This window comes from Hyperolius riggenbachi, chromosome 7, assembly GCF_040937935.1.
Source record: "Hyperolius riggenbachi isolate aHypRig1 chromosome 7, aHypRig1.pri, whole genome shotgun sequence".
NCBI lineage: Eukaryota > Metazoa > Chordata > Amphibia > Anura > Hyperoliidae > Hyperolius > Hyperolius riggenbachi.
This window is the reverse complement of record NC_090652.1, coordinates 299,354,587-299,373,297: the sequence shown is the minus strand read 5'-3', so window position 1 is coordinate 299,373,297 and position 18,711 is coordinate 299,354,587. Positions and strand designations below refer to the sequence as shown.

Here is an 18,711-nt window from a genome sequence, read left to right as displayed (position 1 = left end):
AAGTTATTTTTGTAGTAATAAGTTTCTTGACTACATGAAGAATGAGCCTGTTCAGGTCAGCTTTTTCCAAATGTCTGATGGAATAACACAATTACCAGGAGCGAGTTGTTTTATTCTTGTAAATAATTAATCTGTGGTTTAATAATTTTGTTATTTAGCTCACTGAGGCTGGAGTAATTACTGTAAGAAGCCTTATCTGATTAAACTGAAACACCAACCTTTTTATTTTTGGTTTTGGCTAGAGTAGAGAACAGACAGAATCTTTGTTAGTTCTTTATGTCGATTTCCCCATTGAGATCAGTTCTTCTTACTTCCTGTATGGCTCCCAGCTGTCCTGCTTTCGGAAGGACAGTCCCTCTTTGGGAACCCTGTCCCTCTGTCCCTCTTGCCTCCTCATTTGTCCCTCTTTCAGGATGTACAGATCTATGTAAATATATGTATTTGTCTACTGAAAAAATGTGTTTATCTGAATGTTAACTTTATTCTCATCAATTACATTGATATATTTCTTATTTTCAAATGTTAAAATGAAGAAAAACTAATGATTATAGAAAGGACCCAGGGGCGTAACAATAGACCCTGCAAGGGATGCGGCTGCAGGGGGGCCCAGAAGCCACAGGGGCCCCATTCTGATAGACTGACAACCATGGGCAAGGAGATAAGATGCTTTCTGCTCTCTGCACAATTGTTCTAATGACTGCATCTGCTCAGCCACTGATAAGGAATCTTACAAAGTTTGCAGATAAAGGTTTGTAGCCAGTCCCTATTCAGTGTGTATCAGGCTTTTGTGTACAACGCCCAGCCCCCTTGGTGGGAGGGGCCCCATGCAAAGTTTTGAAGGGGGGGCCAGTGATTTCTAGTTACGCCCCTGAAAGGACCAGTTTGGTTTGAATGATAAAACGACATGTTTTGGATGATTAGATGACTTTGCCAAGTGCTAAACACTCCTCTATTCTCTTTCATAAAGTCGTTGTATTTGTTATCTATTATTAGAGATGTAAAAGGTGTATATTGGTTTTTGCGTTGCAGTGTTATGTATGTGGCCTTCAGATGTCGAGAGAGCTGAGACCGGCAACATGACCTCTCCCTGTTCAGCTCGTAAGTATCTGACCTTCATACTTATCTCACCCAGTTGGGAAGTACAGGAGATAAGTCTGAATGTCTTTTGTTCCTCCAGGTCTGCAGTTGGACGACAACCTGCAGCTGATGCAGACTGGGAGTATGATGAGGAAAGTCAAGTCTCGAAGCTGGAAAAAGCAGAGGTACTTCAAACTCCAAGAAGACTGCATGACCATCTGGTACAAATCCAAGAAGACCGGCAAAACCAAGTCCACCTGTAAGTTGTTGGCTGGGCCAGCCTTCGGGTACAAGGCTTGAAAGATAATGATTCCAGGTAGTTACTGGAACTCTAGGATCACCTAAGAAAGAAGAGAGACCTGGAGTCCAATGGTGCAATATCACTGGTTAACTCTGTAATTTTAGATAACTCCAAAAATACTCACTAAGCTGAGTTGCAAACATTGGCAACCACATTCTGAGGCTGCGGGAAGATGATCATTCCTGCTCGGATTTCTGGGTCTGCTATATAGAAACTGGTTGGTCACACTCCTTAGAAGTTTTTTAGGGTACCCACTAAAAACTGTTAAAAAAAGGTGAGTTAGTGTTTGTCTTACCTCTCTGGAAGAATTAGGCCAGTACTTACTGGAAAAACCGATATTTACTCAAGCACTAAAAAGAGCAACGCGTTTCGCGGTCAATTGCCTGCTTCTTCAGATTAGTTTTGATCACAGTGCCTTGACAGTGTAGCTACATTAGTGTAAGCGCCTCTGTATCATATAGAGGCGCTGTTTCAGTAGATTCGGCCTAATTCTTCAGGAGAGGTAAGACCAAAACTACCTCTCCTTTAAGCTATTTTTAAGTGTTTTGTATACTGGGCACCTCTGACATTGTTAAGGTACAAGGTGCTGTGTGCAAAGTCTGAAGGTACCCATACTACACTAATCGAGTTTTCCTGTTGATTCCCAGCACAGTTGATAACGGTGATTAAATCTGCCAGAGATTGATGCCCTAACATGCCTGTCTGATCGTAAAATTGACCTATTTTGAGCCCAAATCAATTGAAATTATTGATCGTACCAAATGCAAGATCTCTCTCAGATGGGGACAGTGCAACGATGCGGTTCAATAGCTATGTTCAGAGTGTGGAAGGTATAGATCCCACTCTGATCAGATTCCGATTACAGAGAGATCTATCTTTTGGGCAACAATCTGCAAGTGTATGGCCATCTTAAAGGGAATTGATTGGACATATCCATTCTTTACTGATTGGCAAAATATTTGATTTATTTGGAAGTATTGGACCAATCAAAGAATCCCAAAAAATTACAAAAAACAAAACAAAACAACCTCTGACTCCATCAGACGGTAGAAAATCGGAAAATCTATCTTGTGATTGGTCTAAAGGTACTGCAGTAATCCGATTTTTATAGAAACATTCAGCATTCTTTGATTGGTCCACTGCTTCTGAGTTCCGTGATTGGGCCAAAATTACCAAGGTGCATTAAACCGGATTTCCGTGGAATTCTGATTTCTGATATGAAAAGCCAATTTCAGATCGTAAATTTCAATTCAGCGGAATCCGAATAAGCATCCCTCCTAGAATCCTTTTAGCTGATAAAAGTGAGGAAGGGAAACCTACAGGAGTGATTGGGATTTGGCTAAATTGCAATTGTGGTCCTGCAGCAATCGGATTGCATAACGCTGATCGTGTAAAAGGGCCTTTATTTTGTTGGACTTAATTTGATTACTCTGTGACTCGGTGAGCCTGTGCGGGAGGCGTGGCCTGTTTGCAAAGCTGGATTTATGCTTTTTCTACCCCTAGGCCGACCTTCTTGCAGCTCCCATTCCTTGTGCAGCCCCTTCTTCCATGTGATACATCCATGTGCAGCCCCTCCCCATTCCTTGTGCAGCCCCCTCTTCCATGTGTAACATCCATGTACAGCAGCCCCCTCCCCATTCCATGTGCAGCCCCCTCTTCCGTGTGTAACATCCATGTACAGCAGCCCCTCCCATTCCATGTGAAGCCCCCTCTTCCATGTGTAACATCCATGTACAGCAGCCCCTCCCATTCCATGTGCAGCCCCCTCTTCCATGTGTAACATCCATGTACAGCAGCCCCTCCCATTCCATGTGCAGCCCCCTCTTCCATGTGTAACATCCATGTACAGCAGCCCCTCCCATTCCATGTGCAGCCCCCTCTTCCATGTGTAACATCCATGTACAGCAGCCCCTCCCATTCCATGTGCAGCCCCCTCTTCCATATCTAACATCCATGTACAGCAGCCCCTCCCATTCCATGTGCCTCCCCCTCTTCCATGTGTAACATCCATGTACAGCAGCCCTCCTCCCATTCCATGTGCAGACCCCTCTTCCATGTGTAACATCCATGTACAGCAGCCCTCCTCCCATTCCATGTGCAGCCCCCTCTTCCATATCTAACATCCATGTACAGCACCCCTCCCCATTCCTTGTGCAGCCCCTTCTTTCACATGTAACCTTTATGTATAGCAGCCCGCTTCAGTTATATACAGATCCAACTCCCTATTTCCACGTGTTGCTCCTTATTTTGCGATCTGTGTATTCCATTTGCAGCCTCTTCTTCCATATGCAGCAATCCCTGTTATGTGTGCAGCCCCCCTCCCCCCCCCCCCCCCCAGCCAGCTGCTGCCCAAGGCCCAGGCCTTGGCGGCCCTTCCAGAAATCCGTCCCTGCCTGTTTGCTGGCATTACTCGTTGTCCTGAGCCTTCAGCCAGAGTTCTGGGCACCTGCTAGCGATGCTGCTGTATTTCCAGTAATGGCAGTCTGAGCGCTGTCTGATCTGCAGAGTTAATGCATCGGGGTGGACTCCCTGTGACCGCAGCAAAGTGTATCGGGGGAGAAGCATTCCTGACATCAGATGCGGTTTTCTCATTCAGCAGAGTCAGATGTTTCCGATGATCGCCGTTGCTGTGTCTATTTAGAGAAATATTGACCTATGGAGTTTATGTCTCTGGGTTTTACTTTACATGGCAGCTGCTGTGAGGCTGCAGAGGACAGGTGTCTGAGGGGTGTTATATAACAACCTGTAGACAGGTACTCTCCAAACAACATCTCTGCATAATGAGCTAGGGGGTTCAACTCACTAAGTGTGATTTTATGTGTCTATGCACTTTAAAGTGGACCTGAACTCAGAACTTCCTCTCTGCTCTAACAGATACGCAACAGCATACAAACTTTTAAAGAAAAACATGTCTTCTTCACAGCTGATACAAATCCTGCAATAAATCTGCACTGTTTCTACTTCCTGATTCATGAAAGCAGACATATTGTTTACAGTCTGTACTTTCAAATGGGCATATCTGCCATCTCTGCCATAGGCAGTCATGTGACATGGGGGGAGATCAAATTACAGCTAGTGATTAGACACAAATGAGGGGGAATTCACAGGCTAAACTCTTTAAATACATACAGGGTGCATTTCTCTATGTTTTCCTGTGCAAGAGTTCAGGTCCACTTTAAAGGGACTCCGAGGAGTGCCCAAATATAAAATAATACACTATCCTGGGGCTTCTTCCAGCTCAGGGTAGGCGGCGAGGTCCTGCGGCGTCCTCCTGGCTCGTCTCCTTAAGCCTCCGCCGACCCCCTGGTTTTCAGCATCACCCGGTGACACCCGTGCCTGGTGTCGGCCGGCTCTTCCTGATTAAAGACGCAATATGTCATCACGCCGTTCGCTTCGCATCATCACGACGGCCGGCGTGATGACGCATTGCGTCTTTAATCAGGATGAGACGGCCTACACCAGGCATCGCCGGGTGATGCTGAAACCGGGGGCCGGCGGAGGCTGAAGGAGACGAGCCAGGAGGACGCCGTGGGACCTCGCCGCCTACCCTGAGCTGGAAGAAGCCCCAGGTAAGTGTATTCTTTTAAATTTGGGCACTCCTCGGAGTCCCTTTAAAGGACACCCAAAGTGACATGTGACATGATGAGATAGACATTGGTATGTACAGTGCCTAACACACAAATAACTAGACTGTGTTCCTTTTTTTTTTCTTTCTCTGCCTGAAAGAGTTAATTATCAGGTATGCAAATGGCTGACTCAGTCCTGACTCAGACAGGAAGTGACTACAGTGTGACCCGCACTGATAAGAAATTCCCCTTTTTATCTCTTTCTTGTTCTCAGAAGCTATTTTCTGCTAGGAAAGTGTTTTATAGTTGGAATTTCTTATCAGTGAGGGTCACACTGTAGTCACTTCCTGTCTTGAGTCAGGACTGAGTCAGCCACTTACATACTGTGAGAACGCGGAAGAGCCGCCGCCATGACCCAGCGGCAGGCGGCTCTTTCCGCGCACGGACGCGACACACACACGGAGAGGCAGCCGCCTCTCCTCAGCATGAGGCGGCTGTCTCCGTGCAGGTGTCTGCAGGGCACGCAGAAACCGCCGCGTTGGACGCGGCGGTTAGTGCCCATACCCCCGCTGCGGAGACACCGCAGAGCGGGGCTGGTGTGGCTGGGACACGTAGTCCCTCTGCTTCAAGAGTGACGCGCGCGCGCGCACTGAGGCAGAACAGATATGCCAGCCAGAAGTGAGTCAGCTGACCAGGTTGGTCAGCTGACCCTGGTTCCTCTCCTGATTGGTCCAGCACTTAGGGAGGTGCTGGAGAGGCCTCCGTGCATATATACTGCTGGCTGTTCACTTGCTCTTTGTCTAGCGTTGCGATCACATATGTGGGAGCACCCAGATCCGTACTCAGATCCGCAAGTGTGCCGGGACCAGCTGGAGCTGTAATCCTACACTTAGCTAGATTCTGTTGATAGCTAAAGTACTAGTTTGATTGTGATTATCTGTTATGATCTCTTGCCTGCTTGACCATCCTCCTGAACTCTGATCTTGTACCTCGATATCTCTGATACTCTGTTGCCGAACCCCGGCTCGTTCCTAGACTCTGCTTCTGCCTCCTGATTTTGTACCCCGATATATCTGATACCCCGTTGCCGAACCCTGCCTGTACCTTGACTCCGCCTTTGCTTACTGTATCTGTACTTTATCTGTCCGTGTGTTACGACCTGGCTTGTCCGAGCTCGAGAACCGACCTCACGACTGGAGGCGGTTCCCCGTCCTGTTAGTGACACTTCCTCCTGAGTGTCACTATTGGGCTATCCTTCCTACTGTCAGTCTGACTCCTCCCGTCTTGGAGAGCTCAGGTCTGCGGAAGGAATCCGTGCAGTTCACCTTGCTGCACTGAGGCTTAGGTTCTACTTGAGGTTAGGCTCTACTTAGGTGAGCAGAGGTTAGTTAGTATATCGGATTATCGGTGATACTGCAGATCACGTATAATCTGGTATACATCTGTATTTCCTGTGATACTGCAGATCACCGGTAATCAGATCCTCTCTGTGCTTCACCGATCGTTACAGAACGCCAGACCACAAAACAGATGGAATCACGCGCTGATCCTCTGACTGTGCTTGCCACTTCGGTGGATAACATTCATCAAGCACTGGGCCAGCACAAAGCCTTAATTGATGCCTTATCAGGCTCTGTGAAAACCCTCCAGACGTCGGTTGATTCAGTGCGATCCCCTCCTAGTGATGACATACGTATGCCTGTACCTGATAAGTTTTCCGGCCACAAGTCTGACTTCCGGAATTTCAGGAGTAGAGTGTTGTCGTATTTCGAGTTGAGACCCCGATCTTCGGGGACTGAGACCCAACGGGTCATCTTTATTAAAACTTGGCTGACTGGGGACTCCCAGTCTTGGGCATACAACCTGCCTCCTACCGATACTGCTCTGACCTCGGTAGAGGAATTCTTTAAGGCCATGGCCATAATTTACGACGACCCTGACCTTGCTGCGTCCTCAGAGCGGAAGCTCAAACTTTTGCGGCAAGGCAGAGGTTCGGTCGAGGATTATGCGGCAGAGTTCCGTAGGTGGTCAGTCACCTCTAGATTTGACAACTTTGCCCTAATGGATTACTTCTTGTCTGGGTTGTCGGAGGAGGTCTCCGACCTAATGTTAACTGTACCTGAGCCCAAAACAGTTGATGAGGCCATATCATCGGCCATTCGAGTAGATCGCAGGCTACGCCATCAGAGGCAGGCTAGGGGTAGTCACCGTGTCAGGGTGACTTCGTACGCGGCACCGGCTGCTGCATCCTCAGTAACAGCATCTCCGCCTGTCTCACCCTCTCCGGCCTTGCCTCCACCAGAGCCAATGCAAATTGGTCGATCAAATCTGACCCAGGTGGAGCGAAGGCGGAGAATGACGGAACAACTGTGCCTATACTGTGCAGAGGCAGGGCATAGGGTGCGAAACTGCCCTAACAGGTCAGGAAACGGGTCTGCCTAGGAGTAGTGGAGGGTGACACCCTAGGCACACAATCCTCACCCCTTAAAGAAAGAAAATTACTTCTCCCTTGTACTGTCACATGGGATGATAAGTCTGTAGCCACTGAAGCTTTTATCGACTCCGGCTCAGCGGCTAACTTTATGAACTTTGAGTTTGCTCAGGAATTGGGTTTACCACTCACTCCCGTGAGACCCCCCATTCAGGTCACGGCAGTGGACGATTCCCCTTTGCAGCGGAATCGTGCCCTGTCACAAACTCCGCTTGTGAAGCTCACCATAGGGGTATTGCACGGGGAACTGTTACAATTTTTTGTTTTACACATGTCAACCTCCACTATTATCCTAGGCATGCCCTGGTTGCAGGTTCATTCTCCACAGATAGACTGGGCCACAGGGCAGTTGACAGCATGGTCACCTCATTGTTTCCAGCAGTGTTTGGGGAGGCTGACATTAGGTCAAACCAAGGTGCAGGTGGAAGGTGTACCGGAACAATACTCAGATTATGCCGATGTGTTTTGTCCCAAGGCTGCGGATAAATTGCCCCCGCATCGCCCGTTTGACTGTCCCATTGACCTTCGTTCTGGTTGTATGCCTCCTCGAGGCCACTTATATAACTTATCTGGCCCCGAAAAACTAGCCATGCAGGAGTATATCCGTGAGAACTTGGCCAAGGGCTTCATTCGGCCGTCCCGGTCACCTGCTGGGGCAAGCTTCTTTTTTGTTAAGAAAAAAGACGGGGGTTTACGGCCTTGCATCGATTATCGTGGCCTCAACAAGATCACAGTGAAGAATCGCTACCCGTTGCCACTTATAGACGATTTGTTCACACAGGTCACGGAGGCTAGGATATTTTCAAAACTGGACTTACGGGGGGCATACAATCTGGTGCGTATAAGAAAGGGCGACGAATGGAAGACGGCCTTCAATACCCCTGATGGGCATTACGAGTACAGGGTGATGCCTTTCGGGTTATGTAATGCCCCGGCCGTCTTCCAGGAACTCATCAATGAGGTTTTTCGGGAGGTGTTTGGGAAGTTCGTTTTTCGTCATTTAGACGACATCCTCATCTTTTCTAACAACCTGTCGGAACACAGAACCCATGTCAGGATTGTATTAGACAAACTGAGGCAGAATTTGTTATACGCCAAACTCGAGAAATGTATTTTTGAGGTCACGTCGGTTGCCTTTCTGGGGTATATAGTCTCCACCTCTGGTCTGTCTATGGACCCTGCCAAGGTCTCCGCGGTCCTGGAGTGGCCGCAGCCGGTGGGGTTAAAGTCGCTACAACGGTTCTTGGGGTTTGCGAACTATTATAGAAGGTTTATAAAGGGGTACTCCACAGTAGTCGCCCCCCTCACTAGCCTTACTAAGAAAGGGGCAGACACCACTCATTGGCCTCCCGAGGCCTTACAGGCATTTTCTAAGTAAAAAGGGTTGTTCTGCTCAGCACCCATACTCAGACACGTGGACCCTTCCTTCCCGTTTATTGTTGAGGTAGACGCCTCGGAGGTCGGGGTGGGGGCTGTGCTGTCCCAGCGTTCTGGTCTCCAGGGTAGATTACACCCGTGTGCCTACTTTTCCCGGAGGTTCTCTCCGGCAGAAAGAAATTACGATATAGGCAACAGGGAACTCCTAGCCATTAAATTGGCCTTCGAAGAGTGGCGTCATTGGCTAGAGGGAGCTGAGCACACTATCACGGTTTATACCGACCACAAGAATCTGGAATACATCGAGGGGGCTAAAAGGTTAAGCCCTCGGCAGGCTCGATGGTCTCTATTTTTCTCAAGGTTTACATTTTTGATTACGTACACGCCAGGTAGTAAGAATACCAAGGCAGATGCACTCTCTAGGTGTTTCGAGCCGGAGACAGCACAGCCCTCTATTCCCGAAACCATTGTCCCACGAAGAGTGGTCTTGGCCGCTACGGAGACTTGGGAGCATTGGAAGGAGACGTTGAGTCCTTTCCAGCAGGATATCCCGGAAGGGAAGCCAGACGGGGTGCTGTTTATCCCGCTACCATTCCGCCTCCAGATCTTGGAGATGGTCCATTCTCATAAAAATGCGGGACATCCTGGGGCGTCTAGAACGCAGGATCTCGTGGCCAGATGTGCATAGTGGCCTTCGTTAGCAGCTGACTGCAAAGAGTTTGTCAGGGAATGTGCGGTGTGCGCAAAAAGCAAACCCTCCCGCTTGGCATCTGTAGGTACATTGCAGCCTTTGCCCACCCCGAGTGAACCATGGACCCACTTGTCCATGGATTTTGTGGGTGAGCTTCCTAGGTCTGAAGGCATGTCAGTCATCTGGGTGGTGGTCGACCGTTTCAGTAAAATGGCCCACTTCGTGCCCCTGAAGGGACTCCCCTCGGCCCAGGAACTGGCCGATTTATTTATCACCCATGTCTTCCGATTGCATGGCATTCCAGAAGACATAGTTTCCGATCGGGGAGTCCAGTTTGTTTCAAAATTTTGGAGGGCATTCTGTCACCAAATTGGCATGAAACTGTCGTTCTCCTCGGGTTATCACCCACAGACAAACGGCCAGACGGAGAGGGTCAACCAATCGTTAGAACAATTTTTGAGGTGTTACGTTGCCGAGGCGCAGAGTGATTGGGTTAAATTTTTACCGTATGCAGAATTTCCCCATAACAACCTAAAGAGTTCTTCTTCAGGTTTCTGCCCATTTCAGATTGTAACTGGTAAACTACCTAAATTCTCTCCATTGCCAATTGCGTCCACTCCATTTCCCACCTTGGAGGCTTGGCAAAGGTCATTTAGGGACATGTGGGGGACCATTAAGAATAATTTGGTAAAAGCATTTCAGAGTCAGAAAGGTCAGGCTGACAAAAGACGCTCATTCGAGTGGAAATTTCAACCATGAGATTTGGTTTGGGTGTCAACCCGTCACCTGACCTTGAAACAACCTTCTGACAAACTTGGTCCCAGGTTCGTGGGTCCATTCCCGGTTACTAGGAAGATCAACAATGTCACATATACCGTTGATCTTCCCACCAGCATGCGTGGAGTGAGGTCCTTCCACGTATCACTTCTCAAACCCGCAGTCCAGGTGGGTCCCACTCCTCCTCCTCCTGTCTTAGTCGATGCCCAACCCGAATATGAGGTGGAGAAAATATTAGATTCTCGCAGGGTACAAAACTCGGTACAGTACCTCGTACATTGGAAAGGGTATGGCATTGAGGAGAGGCAATGACTACCTGGGAACCATATGCATGCGGATGAGTTAGTGAGGGAGTTTCATGCTTTACATCCAGAAAAACCTGGAAGGAGCTGTCCGGAGTCCACTCCTCGGGGGGGGTACTGTGAGAACGCGGAAGAGCCGCCTCCATGACCCAGCGGCAGGCGGCTCTTTCCACGCACGGACGCGACACACACACGGAGAGGCAGCCGCGTCTCCTCAGCATGAGGCGGCTGTCTCCGTGCAGGCGTCTGCAGGGCACGCAGAAACCGCCGCGTTGGACGGAGACACCGCAGAGCGGGGCTGGTGTGGCTGGGACACGTAGTCACTCTGCTTCAAGAGTGACGCGCGCGCGCGCGCACTGAGGCAGAACAGATATGCCAGCCAGAAGTGAGTCAGCTGACCAGGTTGGTCAGCTGACCCTGGTTCCTCTCCTGATTGGTCCAGCACTTAGGGAGGTGCTGGAGAGGCCTCCGTGCATATATACTGCTGGCTGTTCACTTGCTCTTTGTCTAGCGTTGCGATCACATATGTGGGAGCACCCAGATCCGTAGTCAGATCCGCAAGTGTGCCAGGACCAGCTGGAGCTGTAATCCTACACTTAGCTAGATTCTGTTGATAGCTAAAGTACTAGATTGATTGTGATTATCTGTTATGACCTATTGCCTGCTTGACTATCCTCCTGAACTCTGATCTTGTACCTCGATATCTCTGATACTCTGTTGCCGAACCCCGGCTCATTCCTAGACTCTGCTTCTGCCTCCTGATTTTGTACCCCGATATATCTGATACCCCGTTGCTGAACCCTGCCTGTACCTTGACTCCGCCTTTGCTTACTGTATCTGTACTTTATCTGTCCGTGTGTTACGACCTGGCTTGTCCGAGCTCGAGAACCGACCTCACGATTGGAGGCGGTTCCCCGTCCTGTTAGTGACACTTCCTCCTGAGTGTCACTATTGGGCTATCCTTCCTACTGTCAGTCTGACTCCTCCCGTCTTGGAGAGCTCAGGTCTGCGGAAGGAATCCGTGCAGTTCACCTTGCTGCACTGAGGCTTAGGCCTCCAAGTGTTACTGTTACACCAAACACTACACTCTACTCAGGTGAACAGAGGTTAGCTGGTATATCGTATTATCGGTGATACTGCAGATCACTTATAATCTGGTATACATCTGTATTCCCAGTGATACTGCAGATCACCGGTAATCAGATCCTCTCTGTGCTTCACCGATCGTTACACATACCTGATATTTAACTCTTTCAGGCAGAGAAAGAAAAAAAGGAACACAGCGTAGTTATTTGTGTGCTTGGCACTGTACATACAAATGTCTGTCTCATGTCACATGGCACCGTGGGTATCCTTTAATGCTATTTTTTTTGGTGGTGGTGGTGGTGGTGGGGGGGGGGGGGGGGGGGGGGGGGTAGTGTTAGGGGGGAGGTATGTGCTAGGTATAGGTTGGGAGGATTAGTGTCAAAGCTCATACCCACTAAATGATTTTAGTTTAGTGGGTATGGGTGCAGGCGATTTTGTAGGACAAATTTTTTTTCGCGATACCGCATAACATAGTTTAAGAAAAATGATTTAAACAAATGTTTATTGATGCATACCATGCATGCCACCTACGGCGATTATTCGTTTTTGAACGGCCGACACGTCCAATTAAGTCACTTAAAAAAATCAGAATGATCCTCATTGACTTGCACGGGTTTTACCGCAATCTTGTAAACGATCTTTTACGCCAGCATTAATTTCCGATGCCGCAAACAATGCTTACCAATTCAGCCAAGTTAGCTTTACAAAGGGACTGTAGTAGGGGCATGAAAATTCTTGATGTTAAAGTGGATCCGAGGTGAACTTTTACTCACTGCATAATTGTGTTCCTTTCCTATTGTTTATAGGGCATTCCTCAAGCCAAATACTTTTTTGTTTTTGTTTTAATACTCTAATTCCCTTTAAACTAAACAAGCCAGGCCCACAGGTTTTCAGAGAGCATTGGCACAGTAGCAAGGGCTCATGTGAGCTCAGTCTGGGCAGGAGGAGGGGGAGGTGTTACTAGCCAGAGATTTCAGAGGCAATGGGGAGGAGGGAGGAGGAGGGGGGATTAGGTTTTTTGCTCAAGATACAGATAAGCCTGCCTCTGTGTAATGTTTACAAACAACATGGCTGCTGTCATTGTATCACAGGAAGAAATACTCATATTCTACTAAAGCTGTTTGTAGCTAGATTTGCTGTGTAAACTATCTAAACTTTAGATAAGATATGTAGACAAGTTACTTTTTATAGTTAGTTTTTCATCTCGGTTCTGCATTAAGCTGTTATCTGAATATCTTTCCCAATATGCAAATAACGGCAATACCTTCTGTCCACAACTCCGCGTGGCACTTTTACATGGACGCCGACAGAGATCTACAGACAGAAGCATACCTACCAGAGGAGCAGGCGCTGCTGGGAGAATCGTGTTCATAAACTCGGCTTTTATTGGACCCCATCGTCCCCCTCTATAGGATGTACTGTATATATAGTGAATGATATTTATACATGTGGCATATAAGTACTGTATAGAATTTGAATAGGGATTTATTGTTTACATTATGGGGAATGTGAATTACACGCTTTTTTCTGGAACCCAACCTCAGCAAAAATGGAGAACTCTACATTTCTTCCAGTTTCCATCAGTGACATTGAGACAGTACGGGACGGCCACCAGTCTGAGGTCCTGCAGAGCATTGCCGATGAGTTCCAACCAGCTCTTTGCTTTACCATCGTGTTCTATGGCCGGAGGGGGAACCTGGACCTCATTGCCAACACCCCGGAGGAGGCCCAAGGCTGGATCCAAGGGCTGGAGAAGCTCATAGAGGCTGTGAAGAACATGGACCAGAAGGAGCTGCTTGACCAGTATCCTTTCATTCCTTTGTTTTCTTAATAGTCATTTAATTTGCCATTAAAGCGGATTCCCTACATAATGCATTTAGGATTTCAGTGGATTAAATGGTAAATTAAGGTGGCCATACACTGGCCCGATTCCCGGCCGTTTCGACAGCAGATTCGATCCTGGGATCGAATCTGCTGCCAATCGTTCGCGGTAAACGCCGCCGACGATCCGATTTCCTCCCGAAATCGGATCGGACCGTCGATCGCGCCGTGCGGGAAATTACCCTCGATCGCCCGCGGGTAAAGTGCGCGTCGCTAGCGGCGGCCGATCCGATGAAAAATACATTACCTGATGCTGGCTCCCGGGCGTCTTCTCCGCATCTTCTCAGCGCTGCACCCGCTCCATCCCGGCGCTTCCTGGGTCACTGCAGTGACCCAGGAAGTTCAAATAGAGGGCGCTCTATTTGAACTTCCTGGTCACGGAGTGACACAGGAAGCGCCGAGATGGAGCAAGAACAGAGCGGTGCAGCGTGGAGAAGATGCCCGGGAGCCAGCGTCAGGTAATGTATAGGGGGGGGACAGGCGGCAGGAGCAGCTGAACAGATTGTGATCGGTTTCAGGCTGAAATCGATTCACAATCTGTTTGCAGTAAAGGCAGCCATACGATCCCTCTCTGATCAGATTCGATCAGATAGGGATCTGTCAGCTGGTCGATCTGATGGCACATCGACCAGTGTATGGCTGCCTTTAGTAGTCTTTCCCAATGGGGACTTCATGATGGATACTATAATTATTACCGTAATTAATAATTACATTATTGCATTAATTGTATCACCCCATGCCTAAAAGCGATACCGAACAGAAGCTCAGGATCAAAATAAGATACTCACCTGAAGAGAGGGAAGCCTCAGGAACCTAGTAAGGCTTCTCTCGGCGGTCCGATGTCCCCGTCACGGAGTCCTTCTCCACATCGGACCGCACAGCTCCACTTTTTGCAGCATGGCTGCGCAGTAGACATGCGAGCATGGTCGCTCAGTAGCATGAAGTCCGCGGCTCCCGCTTACTGTGCATGCGCAGGCACGCCATGCTGCATGAAGAAAAAAAAAACACAACATGTTACCAGTGCACACATGCACACTAGCAGCACTCAGTAAAATGGACCTGATCGCACTTGGCTATTTCCGCTGGAGCCTGAGTGCACGCATGCAGACAAGCGTCTAACAAGGAGCTCTTCAGAGGACCCAGCGCTGGATCCCCTCTGCTGCGGGGAACAGGGGAAGCCTTTTTAAGATCCAGAAGCTTCCCTTTCCCAAGGTAAGTACCCCCCAGGGGCACTTTTTTTTCCTTAAAGGTACACTTTAAATATCTACTCTCAGGTACATAAATGAACATTTTAAAGCATTCCCGATATGTAAAAATGTTTACATTGATTGCAAAGTTTGTTCTGCTCTGCTAATCTCTGCTAATTGGCAAATGTAATTACTGCCGGCCAGAATACATCCTCTGCCTGGTTTCTTCACTCTGCTCCCCCTCCTCCTCTGCTAAGTAGACATGTTGCAGTGGCAATGGCTGAGTCACTTCAGGAGAGGAGAGAGGGGGAGCAGAGTGAAGAGGCCAGACAGAGAGCTTCTAGCCGGCAATGATTACATTTGCCAATTAGCAGATTAGTAATACCTTTTGCTGCCATCTGCAATGAAACTGAAACATTTTTACACACAGGGAATGCATTCAAATGTTCTTTTATGGTACATACTGTAGGTACCTAATTTTATTAAATCTTATTTTTACGCGTTTGATCCCACTTTATACAGACCTCTGGGGACACCATTACATGTACACATGCTAGATTTTCGGCCAAGACCATTCTGAGTATGTACAGTGCATAGCACACAAATAACTATGCTGTGATGCTTTTCTTCTTTCTCTGCCTGAAAGAGTTAACATTCAGCCATGCAACTGACAGTTTGTCTCCAGTCTGGAACCAGTTAGGCTACTGATAAGGAATTACAACCATAAAATAATTTGCTCTAGGAAGCCCAGTTCTTTGTTAGGAGAGGATAGATAAAAGGTAATAGTTCACATATTTAAGACTGTTAAATTGAGCTAAGACAAAACAATAAATCTGATTTTTTTTAAGTGTGATATCTAAAGGGGCCCATACACTGGTCGATTTCAGCCATCAATCGATCGATCGATTCTATGGAACCGATCGATCAGAAATCGATTCTATCAAATCTATCAATTGATCGATTTGCGGCCGATTTTGATCGATTTGATCTATCTGACAGGATGGAAAGTCCTGGCCCATAGAGTTGCATTGGATCTAATGGTCCAATAATGCATTTAAATCGTTTTCCAATAGATTTCATTCTGAAATCTATTGGAAATCTGTTTCTAGTGTGTGGCACACATCAGATAGATTCCTGTCAGATTCCACTTGACAGGCATCTGCCAGAAATCTATCTGATGGTCGAATCTGCTGCAAATCTATCAGTGTATGGACACCTTAAAAGTCATTTTTAGGAGTAGGAGGATAAATACAATTGTTTATCTCTTCACTTTTTTTTCATTTAAAGGGGAACTTCAGCCTGAACAAACATACTGTCATCAAGTTACATTAGTTATGTTAATTAGAATAGATAGGTAATATAATCTCTTACCCACCCTGTTTTAAAAGAACAGGCAAATGTTTGTGATTCATGGGAGCTGCCATCTTTGTCATGGGGGCAGCCATCTTTTTGGTTGAAAGGAGGTTACAAGGAGCAGGAGACACAGTTCCAACTGTCCTGTGTCCTGATTACCCCTCCCAGCTGCACACGCTAAGCTTCAAATGTCAAATTCAAAATGTAAGAAAAAAAAAAAATTGCACCAAAACAGCAGAACGAGAACAACATCATCAGAAATCCCATCATGCTTTGCACAGCATTAGGGGAAAAAAGCCCAGGCAGTTTTCTTCTGTGCAGCTAAAAATGAGGCTTGTATAAGAGAAACAAAGTTCTGATGCTGTGAAACTGTTAAAGAAACACCAAGCCTTTTCAGTGCTGCTGAGTCGATTTTTAGTCCGGAAGGTTCACTTTAAGGGTACGTACAGACATACGATAACGATCGTTCGTTCTGAACGACAAACGATGTTAAAGGAGGTATCGGCCGATGATCGTTTGAAGAAAGGCTACTTTGAACATCGTTCGTGTACGAACGATCTTGGAACGACCGTTGCGTGCGCAACATGATTTATAAACTGATTTCAAACACAAGTGTCAAAAAGAACTGTTTGAGCATGTGCAAAGCTTTGAGAACGAACGATCAACGACCGATCGTTGTACAGACATTACTTTTTGAACGATGGTCGTTGGAAAAGATCTGGCAGAATGGATCGTTCTTTACCAACGACATATCTCGTTGGTCGGTCGTTTTAACGATCGTTCGTGCACTTTTTACTAACGATCGTCGGGCAATGCCGTCGGTAACGATCGTTTTAAACGACTATAGTCGCATGTCTGTACGCACCCTTAGTATCAATTTAAGGGTAAAATCCAATAAAGCATGCATTATGAGGCAAAGCAGGGGACAACAACGCATACACCCATGCGTTACAATGCAGGGGATATGTAATGCTACATTTATGTTACAGAGGGGCTCCAGGAGTACAAACCTGGGGGATGAGGTATAGGGTAGTTTAAAGTGGACCTGAACTCTTGCGCAGGACTGAAGAAATACATATAGAAATGCACTCTGTATGTATTTAGAGAGTTTAGCCCAGGCATGGGCAAACTTGGCCCTCCAGCTGTTAAGGAACTACAAGTCCCACAATGCATTTGCCTTTATGAGTCATGACTGTGGCTGTCAGACTCCTGCAATGCATTCTGGGACTTGTAGTTCCTTAACAGCTGGAGGGCCAAGTTTGCCCATGCCTAGTTTAGCCTGTTTAATTCCCCCTTATTTGTCTCTAATCACAAGTTGTAATCTGATCTCACCCCGTGTCACATGACTGCCTATGGCAGAGATAGTAGATAAGCCCATTTGAAAGCACAGGCTGTAAACAATATGCCTGCTTCCATAAATCAGGAAGTAGAAACAGTGCAGATTTATACATGTAACAAATACATGTTTTTTGTTTAAAGGTTATTATGCTGTTGTGTAGCGTTTAGAGCAGAGAGGAAGTTCTGAGTTCAGGTCCACTTTAAGAATAGATGCTGAACTTTCGTTGGACTGGGTTTTTTTTTTTTTTGTCGCTCTTTGTTCCATTTTTTGCTTGTTTCCTATGGAGTAAGTCTTTGTGTTTGGGTGAGCCTGAATGTTTCCTTGACCGGTTGCCCAGATGGATCTGTGATTGGTTCCAGAAGGCGGACAAGAATAAAGATGGGAGGATGAATTTTAAAGAGGTTCTGGACCTGCTGAAGATGATGAACGTGGACATGAATGAGCAGCACGCCTACCGTCTCTTCCAGGTGACCAGATATTACAGCAACTTCCTAGATAGGGAGGAAAAATATAACCCCATCTTTCTAGTTCCAATTGTTATACAGGTTGTCCCCGACTTACGAACGCCCGAATTACAAATGACCCACCGATACGAACGGCATGATTTCTGTATTTCCATGGGAACAAGTCAAAAAAAAAATTTCAAATTGGAATTGTAGTTTTTGAGAAAATCGATTTAAAAAAAAATTAAAGAAAATATGGCTTTTAAACTTATATAAGCAGGCACAGAGGGCAGAGGTGACACAGAGGGGGATACTGGAGGCACAGGGGGGCACAGAGGAGGTACATGGGACAGAGATGGCTCAATGTTCCAACTTAAAGAGAACCCGAGGCGGGGTTCTTCCATCGCAATCCATATACAGAGGCTGGGTCTGTCTATAGAGCCCAACCTCTGTTGCTAGTTAGTTTCTTTCAAAGCCCCCCCTGCGCGCTGTCAAACCCCATAAAACACAGCCGCGCTGGCAACACGCAACGTGTCGCAGCCGGCTGTGTTTAGCTCACTACTGTCAGTCTCGCCGCTCCCCCGCCTGCTGAATCACTCCGGTCCCCGCCCACGTCCCTTCCCTCGCCGCTGATTGGAGGGAAGGGACGCGGGCGGGGACCGGAGCGATTCAGCAGGCGGGGGAGCAGCCGAGACTGACAGTAGTGAGGTAAACACAGCCGCGCTACGCGGCTGTGTTTTATGGGGTCTGACAGCGCGCAGGGGGGGCTTTGGAGGGAACTAACTAGCAACAGAGGATGGGCTTTATAGACAGACTCAGCCTCTGTATATGGATTGCGAT

General features: G+C 47.4%; 1 protein-coding gene across 2 annotated transcripts in view; it reads left to right on the top strand.

Moving 5' to 3' along the window:
• Positions 1 to 18,711, top strand: part of PLCD4 (phospholipase C delta 4) — a 94,669-nt gene that overhangs the window by 25,168 nt on the left and 50,790 nt on the right. For both annotated transcript variants that reach the window (XM_068246048.1, XM_068246046.1), the window contains 4 exons: positions 1,030 to 1,098; positions 1,178 to 1,336; positions 13,243 to 13,471; positions 17,766 to 17,895. In XM_068246048.1, coding sequence (XP_068102149.1) covers positions 1,038 to 1,098; positions 1,178 to 1,336; positions 13,243 to 13,471; positions 17,766 to 17,895 — 579 coding nt within the window. In that variant the 5' untranslated portion in view covers positions 1,030 to 1,037. The remainder of the gene's footprint in view (positions 1 to 1,029; positions 1,099 to 1,177; positions 1,337 to 13,242; positions 13,472 to 17,765; positions 17,896 to 18,711) is intronic.